Source organism: Myotis lucifugus, unplaced genomic scaffold, assembly GCF_000147115.1.
Source record: "Myotis lucifugus unplaced genomic scaffold, Myoluc2.0 scaffold_12, whole genome shotgun sequence".
Taxonomy (NCBI): Eukaryota; Metazoa; Chordata; class Mammalia; order Chiroptera; family Vespertilionidae; genus Myotis; species Myotis lucifugus.
In genome coordinates this window covers 9,240,885-9,253,650 of record NW_005871060.1, presented here as the reverse complement: position 1 = coordinate 9,253,650, position 12,766 = coordinate 9,240,885, and the positions used below count along the sequence as shown (strand labels likewise).

The following is a 12,766-nucleotide window of genomic DNA, read 5'->3' as shown; positions in this document are numbered from 1 at the left end:
ATAATGAATCAGGGACATAGAAAGGGAATGGACTGACTATTCTTGGGGGAAAAGGGGTGTGGGAGATGCAGGAAGTGACTGGACAAAAATCATGCACCTATGGATGATCTCAGTGGGTGGGGAGTGAGAGTGGAGGGTGGGGTGGGAGCTGGAAGGAGGGGAGTTATGGGGGGAAAAAAGAGGAACAAATGTAATAATCTGAACAATAAAGATTTAAAAAAATAAATAAATAAAAATAAAATGAGCAAAGCCAATCTCACAGAAACAGTGGTGGTTTCCAGGGGATTGGGAAGATAGGGAGATATAGGTCAAAGGGTATAAGTTCTGAGGAGCTAATGTACGGCATGGTGACTTACATCATAATAATACTGTACTGCACATTATAAAGTTGTTAAAAGAGTAAATCTTAAAAGTTCTCATCACGATAGAAGATAAATAGGGAACCAAGATGGCGGCATAGGTTAACGCCGGAGTTTGCTGCCTCGAACAACCACTTCAAAAATACAACTAAAAGACGGAACGGACATCATCCAGAACCACAGGAAGGCTGGCTGAGTGGAAGTTCTACAACTAGGAGGAACCGAGAATCAGAGGAGGCGCAGTGCTGAAGTAAAATACTAAGGTGCGGAGTGCGCGCGGCTCGGGCTGGTGGCTGAGGGCGTGGTGGTCTGTTTCAATCCGGAGGGAGCCTCAGACTCTGAGCTCCAGATCCGGGTGAGTCTCTAGAGACCCAGACTCAAACGGGAGAAGCGGGACTGTCCGGCTTCGGTCCTTCCGAGGTTTGCAGTGGTTGCTGGGACAGAGAGGCAGAGCCCCTGGGGACGGACTGAGAGCAGCCATAACTGCTTCCTCCTCCGCCCTGTTGATCCCGTGGGACCCGCCCCGCCCAAGCCCTGCACAGAGCCATTTGCCGGATAGCCTCAGGGAAAGGCTAGATTAGCACCTCCCTAGAGGACAGAAGTTCTCCCACTGCAAACACAGCTGATTCTCACAGCCAGTCGGCCTGGAGGTAAAAATCTCTAGTATTAACTACAACAATAAAGGCTTAACTACAACAAGACTGCACACAAAGACCACTAGGGGGTGCACCAAGAAAGCGTAAAAAATGCGGAGACAAAGAAACAGGACAAAACTATCAAGGGAGGATATTGAGTTCAGAACCACACTTTTGAGGTCTCTCAAGAGGCTTCTAGAGTCTGTCGATAAACTTGATGAGATGTACAGGAAATCTAATGAGACCCTCGATGGTGTGATTAAGGACCAACTAGAAAGTAAGCATACACTGACTGAAATAAAGAATATTATACAGACTCCCAACAGCAGACCAGAGGAGCGCAAGAATCAAGTCAAAGATTTGAAATGCGAAGAACCGAGAAACACCCAACCGGAAAAGCAAAATGAAAAAAGAACCCGAAAATACGAAGATAGTGTTAGGAGCCTCTGGGACAGCTTCAAACGCACCAACATCAGAATTATAGGGGTACCAGAAGATGAGAGACAGCAAGAAATTGAAAACCTATTTGAAGAAATAATGACAGAAAACTTCCCCCACCTGGTGAAAGAAATAGACTTCCAAGTCCAGGAAGCGCAGAGAACCCCAAACAAAAGGAATCCAAAGAGGACCACACCAAGACACATCATAATTAAAATGCCAAGAGCAAAAGACAAAGAGAGAATCTTAAAAGCAGCAAGAGAAAGAAACTCAGTTACCTACAAGGGAATACCCATACGACTGTCAGCTGATTTCTCAACAGAAACTTTGCAGGCCAGAAGGGAGTGGCAAGAAATATTCAAAGTGATGAATACCAAGAACCTACAACCAAGATTACTTTATCCAGCAAAGCTATCATTCAGAATTGAAGGTCAGATAAAGAGCTTCACAGATAAGGAAAAGCGAAAGGAGTTCATCACCACCAAACCAGTATTATATGAAATGCTGAAAGGTATCCTTTAAGAAGAGGAAGAAGAAGAAAAAGGTAAAGATACAAATTAAGAACAACAAATATGCATCTATCAACAAGTGAATCTAAGAATCAAGTGAATAAATAATCTGATGTACAGAATGAACTGGTGATTATAATAGAATCAGGGACATAGAAAGGGAATGGACTGACTATTCTTGGGGGGGAAAGGGGTGTGGGAGATGCGGGAAGAGACTGGACAAAAATCGTGCACCTATGGATGAGGACAGTGGGTGGGGAGTGAGGGCGGAGGGTGGGGTGGGAGCTGGAAGGAGGGGAGTTATGGGGGGAAAAAAAGAGGAACAAATGTAATAATCTGAACAATAAGATTTAATAAATAAATAAATAAATAAATAAATAAAACCTAATTGAAGCCAAAAAAAAAAAAAAAGTTCTCATCACAAGAAAAAAACATCTGTAACTATGTATGGTGACAGACGGTAACTAGATTTTTTATGGTCATCATTTCATAGTGTATACGAACAATGAATCATTATGTTGTACACCTGAACTAATATAATATCATGTGTCATTTACATACCAAAACAGTGGTTAAAAAAATATCATTTTATGTATAAAATAGCTTTAGCAACTCAGGTTAAAACCCAAGATATCAAGAAATTTAAACTTCAATTTCTAATACTATTGCACTTTATATAGCTTTTTAAAATTCCACAAAAATTACAAAAGTTCACATAGTAATTTCACCTTATTTTCTACCTTTCTATAATAACTACCTTAATTACTGAAGAGGAGATGAGCATTTGGTATTCAAAACTATATTTGCTTATTAAATGTTAAGAGAAAAAACTATAAAAAAGTTGTAAAGTTGCTCATTTAACTTCCATTCAGAGATTACAGTCATGATCATCTAGAATTTAACAGCTGTAACTTCTTTTTCAGTGGCAAAAAGAATCAGGGTTCATTAGAATTATCCTATTCAACATTAACTCAGAGAAAGTGTATAGATTAGAAGTCAGAAGAACTGGCTTTTATGGCTAATTAAATTGGTGGGAAAATTGTTTAACTTCTCGGGAGTCTCCATTTCCTCACCTAAAAACAAAGCAATTGGCCTAAATAATTCATAAGGCTTATTTCAGCTCTTAACATTTCATTATTCAATGAGTAATAACTTGATACAGATCAATGAAATAAAAAAGTTAATCTTTTTACGATTTCTAAATTAATGGGTGAAAGCAGAGCTCATTGTTAGCCTCCATGTTAAATTTCCCTCGTAAACCTTTTTAGAATACTCTACTCCACTTTTATTGAAAAGTATTTTTAAGGTAATTATAAAATCTTATTAAAAACACATATTATGTCTAACATTCATCACCTATTATTTGAAATAATCTTGCTTAGTCAAATAAACCTACTGCAATACCTTGCTTTTGTAGGCAATTATTGACCTCCAAAAACCCTACTGGGAAAATATTGCCTACATGTGATAAATCTGTTAAACTGGCAAGAACTCACCTCAAATGTATCTGCTGTGCACGGCTTCACTAAATATTATAACCAAATAATCATTCTGTTTTCTGACATAACTCAAATTTACATACTCCACAGATGGGGGATCTAAAAAGCCTTTCCTATACCTCAAGACAGTACATTCAAACTCAGCAGTTCTTGCCAAGTCAAGGGTGGCAGGTAGGAATCTGCACGAAGTTCTTTGGGTGGCATGTCTAACATATGGTGAGAACTGCGTCAGGGATATGTGACCTTTTCATTCACATAATCCTAAATCAGAGTGGCCTATAGGGTTCAAGCAGCTGAATAAGATGACTGAAGTAGGATAGCTATTAGAAGCTGATAATTACCAAATGTCCTTTACTCAATGTCAAAATCAACCTGCAGTGGGGATTGTGGCACACAGAAACCTCGTCTAAAGAAACACTATTGAACTCCAACCAATTAGTGCCATCTGGGAAGAAGGTCATGTTGCCAGATCTTCTGAGTTCCAAGAAAAGCTAAAAATTCATTTAATATTTCTTGACATTTTTCAAGTGTGATAAAATACATGTAACAAAGTTTACTATATCATTTAAAATATACAGTTCAGTAATATTAACTCCATTTGCATTATTGGGCAATGATCTCCAGAATGCTTTCAACTTGCAAAACGGAAACCCTATACCCATTATACAACTACCCACTTCCCTTCCCCACAATTCTACTTTCTGTTTTTATGAGTCTGACTACTTTAGATACCTTGATTTTTTTTCATGTTGACAACTAATTAAAATTTACACCATTTCTGTGTGACTACTCAATCATAACTCCTTGTGATCATTTGTAATTACTCAAAGCACTTCAAACTTTAAGAATGCAAAAGCCAGTGGATAAAACACAGGTATGATATGAACACCAAAGTCAAGGACAAATTTATAGGGCTCAGGTGTGCTTTCATTATCCTTATTTGTACTCTGAGAAAAGACTAAAGCTGTAAGATAAACTTTACATGAATTCTTACCGTGCCTGCCTGATGCAAGAACCACATGAGGTAGTCTTCCTGAATGTCCACAAGACTGGAAATCTCAGGAATGTAAAATGTATCATATTCCACATGCTTCACTTTAAGATTTACCTGATACAGAACAAAATAAGGACAACTAAAACCAAGACAACTGGACAATGACTTCCCACAAAACATCTCAGTAGGACATTCAACCCTCCCACGTATTCAGCCTTCTCCCCACTCGTCACACTCAATATTTACCTTATATAATTTCTCCAAGAGCTTGAGAGCTGCTGTAATATAATTGTTAAACAGTACAGGAATTAAGAATGTCTTTCTTCCTTGAAGTAGATAAACAACTGCATCTTTATAGAGGTTTACCAGCTTCATGAAATATTTCGGGCATACCTGAGACCACCAGTTATCTTTAGAAAGAAAGAAAAACCATATTTCAACATATAATCTTGGTATTTATGTCTGAAGTATTTATGTTTTCTGCCTACTAGCTAAAAACCACTCCAGCTAGAAAGCGAACGTCATTCTAAAATAGTTTCCTAAAATTGACTTTAAAAGAATCCAATAGCCCTCACTGGTGTGGCTCAGTTGGTTGAGCGTCATCCCATACACCAAGAGGTCACCAATTTGAATCCCAGTCAGGGCACATGACTGGGTTTCTGGCTCAATTTCCAGTAGGGGGCATGCAGGAGGCTGCTGATCGATGTTTCTCCCTCATCGATGTTTCTCTCTTCCTCTCCTTTCCTCTCTCTCTAAAATCAATAAAAACGTGGTGTTGTTTTTTTTTTAAGGAATTTACTAAAGTATTTCTAGAGAGAGCAGCAGCTATACAAGAATCCCTGGAGCCTTTTTTGTAAATCTTGATCTGATTTTTTCTGCTCAAAAACTCATTTAGAAGGCTAATCTAAAATTTCACTCCCAAGGATACACTGTGGACAAGATGCTAAGGTACATATTTTGGGCAGGAGCAGTCATCTATCTTAGTCCTTTCAGCCCCCTTCTCATCCACCACACCTAAATCCTGGATCAGGGGTGCCAATAACCATACATCCCAGAACAGCATCAATATGACAACGATTCCTTCCTTTCAAGAGGCATAATTAGTTGAAAAACTACTATTTCTGCTCCTCACCAAACAAATAACCTGACAAGAAAACGGTATCAATGACTTCTCTTTTGTCAGTAATAAATTCAGCCATACTGAAATATGTAAGAGATTAAATAATATATCTGAGACTTAAAAATAAAATTCCAGCAAAAATAAAAAGGTTGTGGTAGGGGAATAGATAAAAAGGGCAAAATGTTGAAAATAATTAATTGATGATGTCCTGTAGTGTTCTCTCTACTTTAGGGCATTTTTTAAGTTGATAGTTCTATAATTATAAGTTAAAAACAAATTCAGTGTAAAACTGAATGATTTCGATCGCTTTGTGCCATCCTACCTGAAAAAATTAAAATTAAAAACCTTCAAAATTTAAAAGTCAGGTACTATACTCCTTCTCAAGTTGCCATCTCTCTACCTCACAGTCTATTAGCACATCTGAGAAAATATGCTCCAAAAGGCTTTTGATCTTAAAAAAATAACTAAGGGCTAACATATTACTACTAGTGCTTCTATGACTTCTGTGTTTATATCTTCTGCAAAGGTGGAAGCAATCTACTCCAATATTCCACTCGAGGAACATAGGTTCCTCACGAGATCACACTCAAGTAACATCCTACTTCTCATGGAACGCAGACGTTACTGAGCTGCAGTGAACACCTAAAAAAATTTACCAGGGAGAAAAAAGGAAAAAAAACAGTAGACAAACTTTCTGCACTTGGTTAATAAAAACATCTCAGGTGCTACTCCCATGAGAGACACTCTCCAATTCACTGAGGAACGGAAGGTTCTTATCTCAGCAAAGTGTCCGTAGCCTGCAAAAATCAGTGAGGACTCAACTGCCCTAAAAAAGAAAAACAAAACAAACATTTGGTAAGTCTCCACCAGGTCATTTTCTTCCTCTCCTTTTCTGGAGACCTGTGAATCACCAAAACTGTTCATTTCACTCCCACCCCCTAAGTTAGGTATAGGAGTAAAAGCAATGACAGACATTAAATTGAGGCACTACTAACTACTAGCAAGAACAGGAAAAGGAAAAATAAAGCTGGATAATCTAACTTTGTGAATATTTAAAAGTCAATTTTAGTGTGGCGTGAATTATTTCAAATAACCAAAATAATGGTTCAATTTGTTCAAATTGCCAATACGGCTAGTTAGAAATTAACAGCAAAGAAAAAAAGGTTAAAATGTTAAGGATGTTAAACGGCAACAAATAGCTTCTTGGATCTCAATCCACCGAGAGCCAGTGGTCACACCAATAAAATGAAAAGCACAAAACCACTAGTACTGAATATAGCGAATTCACCTAATACTTTGCTAGGGTTTGTATCCAGCCGCAGAATGGCCATAGCCAGAGGAATAGTCAACGTTATGTAATACTTGGAATCCTGGAGTAGGGGGAACTCAGGTAGTATTAAATAGATTCGCATAGCTTCAACATCTGGTGGTGAACTTGACAACTGAGGAATCAGGCAACTTTCAAAGCTGTTTAAGATCTGTACGAGAGAAAAGAGCATTGAGCAATTCAAGCATACATGAGATCTAGTTACCCCATCTCTAATTCATATGCTATTTAATAGATTCTCAACTCTCACGCATTGTATCACTGAGGATCTCCTATGAGCCAGGCACTGATGTAGGTGTTCAGAATATATCAGTGAAAAGAAAAATCAAAGAGTCTTGCCCATGCAGACCTTACACTCTGGAAAGGCATTTCCTTAGGAAGGTTTAGGCCAAAAAGAAAGTGGAAGGTAGGTCAAATTCCCAAACTGAATATTTTAGAATTAAGGTTTATACAAGACCTTTGCCTGTTCGTCTTTTTCTTTCTCTTGAAAATTGAAGTATTGCAATGGAAAAAAAAAAGCACTTTTAAACATGCACTTTGTCAACGTAAAGAACATACCTGTTCTAGAATCACAGAATGTTGTGAGTTCATTAACTTCTCAAATAATACCCTAGTTGAGTTCAGGTCAATCCCAGGGATTTTGGGACTTGTCTTAAAATGTTCATCAATTCTAAACAAAAACAAAAGAGGATGTAAGAAACAAAGCAAACACTCTTACAGGAATTATAAACAGGTAAACAAAATAGTTTATCAATACTGATCACATTTAAATTTGACCTGGCAGACAATATAGTACACTTTGGAAAAGTCAGACAGAATAAACCTCTCTGGAATCCCTTTTTCAAAATATTCTTAAAATTGTCAAGGCTTTTTTCCTTCCTAAGTACAAGGATCATCATTTCAATTTGAGACCGTCTCACAGTTTATGAGCAGTGTCATTTCCCTGACTTGCTCTTGTGTTTTTGCCTTTTTCTGTAATTGCGGTGCACTGAACAAGCAGTGGGTGCTGTGCCCAGATGCAGAAGAAGTACCCTCTGCAAACTGGACCACTCATCAACAAGTGGCAAGTAGAACCTCCTTGTTTAAAGCCTTTCTTAAAATCAGATCTACAACAAATACAAAGCTAATGTCTCTACTAGTTAACACAAGAGATACAATTACAGCTTGGCCAGTGTGGCTCAGTGGATTGAGCACTGTCCCATATACCAAGAGGTCACCAGTTGGATTCCTGGTTAGGGCACATGCCCAGGTTGCTGGCTCGATCCCTAGTAGGGGGAGTGCAGGAGGCAACCTATTGATGTTTCTCTCTCATTGATGTTTCTGTTTCTCTCTCTCTCTCTCTCTCTCTCTCTCTCTCTCTCTCTCTCTCTCTCTTCCTCCCCTTCTCTCTCTCTCTCTAAAATCAATGAAAACATGTTTTTAAAGAGAAAGATACAATTACATTCACCCAGGGACTAAATTTCACTGCTACCGTTTTTAACTTCCTAGCAACTTACCTTTTTTCCAACCTTGAGTAAAGAGCATTTTAGAGTACTCTGAATAAAGTCTTCGTTCTTTTAGACTTAAAGAATGTCTCTTTTAAATGTCCGCTCTTGAACATACCACATGTATCAATCACAAAAGAACTAGCTATTTGCAAAACAGGTTTCTGTTTATGAGTAATGGACACATTCAGATAGTCTTAACACCCTCTGACAGCATGGTTTAATTTATAAAAACATAAGCAGAGCTTCTCACATTTATTTTTAAACCACAGTTATATGTGCTGGAACCTAAATTGTCAAATCAAGAGGAGATGGTTGGGCTTTGCTGGGTCTTTTGTTGTTGTTCAAAAAAAAAAAAAAAAAATCTGCCCAAACCATAAAAATTCATTCTGGTGTCCCATATGTAACTTTCCATATGCTTAGATGTAATTTTGCTACACTGTTAAGAAAAAACAAAATACCAAAAAAAAAAAGACAAAATATTTTACACGTATGCTTTGTAAAACTGGTCTTCATTTTAACTGGTTCCCATCAATGCATTCTGTATAAGCTGCAGGAGCAGGACTCTTGAAATGGCACTATTGTCAGTTAAAAAAAAAAAAGCTTCCCCCAGAACCTGATGGAATCTATGTTATTAAGGATGGAGAACCCGACAGATCTGTCTGAGAGCCATTCCTAACCTTCATAAGAGCTGTTCTTCTAGAACAAGATTTCTCAGCCTTGTTACTATTAACTTTTGAGGCTGGAAAATTCTTCGTTGAATGGGTGGGACTGTGAGCTACTTAGCAGCATCCCTGGCCTTTGCCTACTAGGTGCCAGTAGTATACCTTCCCCCATTGTAACAAAAAATGTCACCAGACATTGCCAGATATCCCAGGGAAGCAAAATCAGCCTGGTTGAGAATCACTGTTCTAAAAAAGACCCAAATCAGCACAATCCAGAATACTTTTCCCTGGAGGAAAAGGCTAAGGATTGAGTCTGAAATGAATTGGATAAGCTCATTCTAGCTGCCCTAATGATACAAGTAAATCACTTAGCAATCTCTAATTCACTGAAGAGTTTCTGAAGTGAGCTCTTGCAACCCAGTTAGGTGGGATGGGGGAGTGGGATTCATACACAGAAATGATGTCCAAGTCTTCTTGGGATTCTCATTGGCAAAAAGTACGAAGAAATGGTAAGGATCTGGGATCACCAAAAATCAAAACCCATGACAAACCCTCTGCTGCATCAGGTTCCTAAGGGGTATATCTGCAGAAGGGATAAGGCCAAGTAAAAAAAAAACAAAAACCCAAAACCCACATACTCTATTTACTACCTGAGGGTTCAGCCCAAATGTACTTTCCTGGTGAGCTGGGCTGGACCTGAGTCCAAGAAGCCCTGAAGTCTCCTTGAACCTTTCCCCTAAGCTCACTCTTAATGAGAAAAAAAAAAAAAAATCATATGGGATAGGAAATCAAAGAGATTATTTAGAGAATTAAGAATTCAAGAATAGCCCTAGCCGGCTTGTCTCAGTGGATAGAGCATTGGCTTGTGAACTGGAAGGTCCCGGGTTCGATTCTGGTCAAGGGCACAGGTTGCAGGCTTGATCATGCCCAGGTTGCAGGCTTGATCCCCAGTGTGGGGCATGCAGGAGGTAGTCAATCAATGATTCTTTCTCATCATTGATGTTTCTAACTCTCTCTCCTTCTCTCTTCCTCTTTGAAATCAATAAAAATATATTTTTAAAAAAAAGAATTCAAGAATAAATGCTGTACACATGGTAGGATTAGTAGCATTTTAGAATACCCTGATAAATATTACTTTTCCCTTTTTTAATCCTCATTCGAGGAATGAGGGTATTCTTTCCACTGATCTTTAGAGCCTGTGGAAGGTGGAGGAAGGGAGAGAGAGAGCGAGAGAAAGGAAAGAAAGAGGAAATCATTGATGTGAGAGAGACACATGGATTGGTTGCCTCCTGCTCTGCAACCAAGGTATATGCCCTTGACCTGGAATCGAACCTGTGACCCTTCAGACCACAGGCTGACACTCTTACCACTGAGCCAAACAGGTCAGGGCAAAAATCTTACTTTTGATTACATCAAATCTTTCTGAGATACAGCCTCTCTCCTTGGTAATCGGCCTCTCTGCCAACCAGGCATGAGTCAGCATTGCCTTTCCTTCATTACTACTGGTCATTCCAGTTTCTGCGTAAGTCATTAGCTTATCCACTGAATTAAGGCCAACCACCATCAAAGAGAACAGAAGTGTTTCACAGCCTTTGCTGAATAAGTATCTGTATCACATGTGGGTATTTATGACATTTGAGTATTTTTTAAGACTCTAAATCACTTACTTTTTTTCAAGAAAACTTCCATTCCAACAGGCTGCAGAAGATAATATCTGAACAACATCACTGTTCAGAGAGAAAAAGGGAGGAAAGCCTTTAATAATTACAAATAGGTAGTTATTTAAGCATCAGCAATAGATTAGACATATATTCTAGGGTTTCATTAATAGTAGCTCTTTCTAGGGTTTCAGGTGAAGCACTGGAAAATGTGCATACAATTTGCTTAAAAAAACAACAACATTGCGTCACATCTCAAAATGAACAGGAGCTTAAGTTTTCCGTAAGTCATATTAAAATAAAAACAGAGCATAAAACTATCAAAAGAAAAACTTCTTGCACCTGGTAATGATCTTGAACATTATTCTACCACCAGCCATCTACGCTCCACCTTATCTCCAAACATGAACAAAAAATAAAACCAAAACAGAGAAGTTGAGCTATCTCCCAAATACAGAAATTATCTTTGCAAATAGCTGAACCACTTCCTTCTATTTGCTGCCTATCTGAGAATAAAACGGACGATAACTGAAATGTGTGTTTATTCCTATTACTTAGATTATACAGGTTCTGCGAAAATAACTAGTTTCCAAGGATCCAGAGTGAAATTGCATGTCAGGAGCTCTAGACCCTCTTATTCAGTTTAAGGAAAGGGAGGGAATGAAACAAATACATGGTTGTGAAGGCTGTTTCAGTCACTTCTGTTAATCATAGAATCTGGGTCAGGAAAGATCTTTAGAGATCATTTCTTCCATCCTTTCATTTTATGAGAAAACAGAAAACTAGCAAAGTGTCATGGTTCCAGCTAAGTGAGGCTACAGTCCTCAGTCCCCACTCCACCCAGCCCTTCAACAGTGAATCTAGTCCAGTTTCCCCTGCTACCTTCCAGCCTGAACTCCTCTGTTGAGACACCTATTCTGAGGACAGCCAAGAATTGCTCTAGGGCATTCCCAATGACCCCCAGTGTGCCCTAAGTTCAGACCCTGGTCATCTGCCCCTACAATCCATGGCATAAAGCCAGGTATATTATACACATTTCTGGGAATGACCACAGCTTAGTACAGCAAATGTGATTCATTCATTCCCAAGAAGAATCTCTCTCATCCATGTTTCTAACTCTCTGTCTCTTTCCCTTCCTCTCTGTAAAAAATCAGTGAAATATATTTAAAAAAAAAAAAAAAAAAGAATTGCTCTAGGGCATTCCCAATGACCCCCAGTGTGCCCTAAGTTCAGACCCTGGTCATCTGCCCCTACAATCCATGGCATAAAGCCAGGTATATTATACACATTTCTGGGAATGACCACAGCTTAGTACAGCAAATGTGATTCATTCATTCCCAAGAAGAAGATTCTCTGCAGAAAAATAGAAATGCTAAAGAAAACCAATGAAAAATGTATAAAAATGTTCAGTAAAAAGTTCTCTTTTAAGAATAAAATAAACTTGATAAAAGGCCTCAATACTTTTTACTATATTTTTTCCCCTATTTGACACTGAATTACCATCTCAACTAATCATTGTGAATCCTAGAATGTTCAGATGAGGTAAGATAGCTATCTTAGACTTAGGATGCTTTGGAACATGCATATGAAGAAACTCTTGGGGTCAAACAATAATAATAATTTTTCTTAACAGAAAGGCCAACTCAGACCTTCATCAGGATTTTTAAGATCTGAACAAGGCAGGCTAAAGAATACAATCTCTGAAAGAATGAAGAAGGAACAACCTGTATGTTATTTGGGGTAAGAACACCAAATCCTGAATATATAGGTGCAAAACTGGTTCCCTAAAATGTAAAACATCATTTATATTCCCAACCTCAATAGGAAAGTGGGGAAAATCACTGATAGAAGATTCCACTACACTTTTGAAAAAATAAAAACAAATAATCACATACTTGATTGTATTTGCATTGTTGTGTTCTGAGAGTTTTTGTTTCCAAGCTGCTATTGTTTCATCATTTATTAAACTGGTATAATGTGCTTGGTTCATAATCCTGAAGTCAACAGCAGGAGAAGAATTCTGGAGGATGAAATACAACAGTAAAAATAAGAAATTATGTAGGATGGATCTTTTCCCC

At 38.2% G+C, this 12,766-nt stretch overlaps 1 protein-coding gene across 11 annotated transcripts in view; it reads right to left on the bottom strand.

The window, feature by feature from the left end:
- The window catches only part of HERC3 (HECT and RLD domain containing E3 ubiquitin protein ligase 3), an 81,631-nt gene that overhangs the window by 28,362 nt on the left and 40,503 nt on the right, over positions 1-12,766 (bottom strand). For 7 of the 11 annotated variants that reach the window (XR_002828163.1, XM_006084612.1, XM_023750421.1 and 4 more), the window contains 6 exons: positions 12,584-12,708; positions 10,698-10,757; positions 7,440-7,551; positions 6,843-7,032; positions 4,681-4,844; positions 4,435-4,548 (listed from right to left, as the gene is read on the bottom strand). Coding sequence is in view for 8 of the 11 variants with exons in the window: in XM_006084612.1 (XP_006084674.1) it covers positions 4,435-4,548; positions 4,681-4,844; positions 6,843-7,032; positions 7,440-7,551; positions 10,698-10,757; positions 12,584-12,708 (765 nt within the window). In the remaining 3 variants the exon portion in view is untranslated. Of the gene's footprint in view, positions 1-4,434; positions 4,549-4,680; positions 4,845-5,199; positions 6,381-6,842; positions 7,033-7,439; positions 7,552-10,697; positions 10,758-12,583; positions 12,709-12,766 lie in introns of those variants that run through there. The other 4 variants (XM_023750417.1, XM_023750422.1, XR_002828164.1 and 1 more) reach the window with 4 other exon arrangements.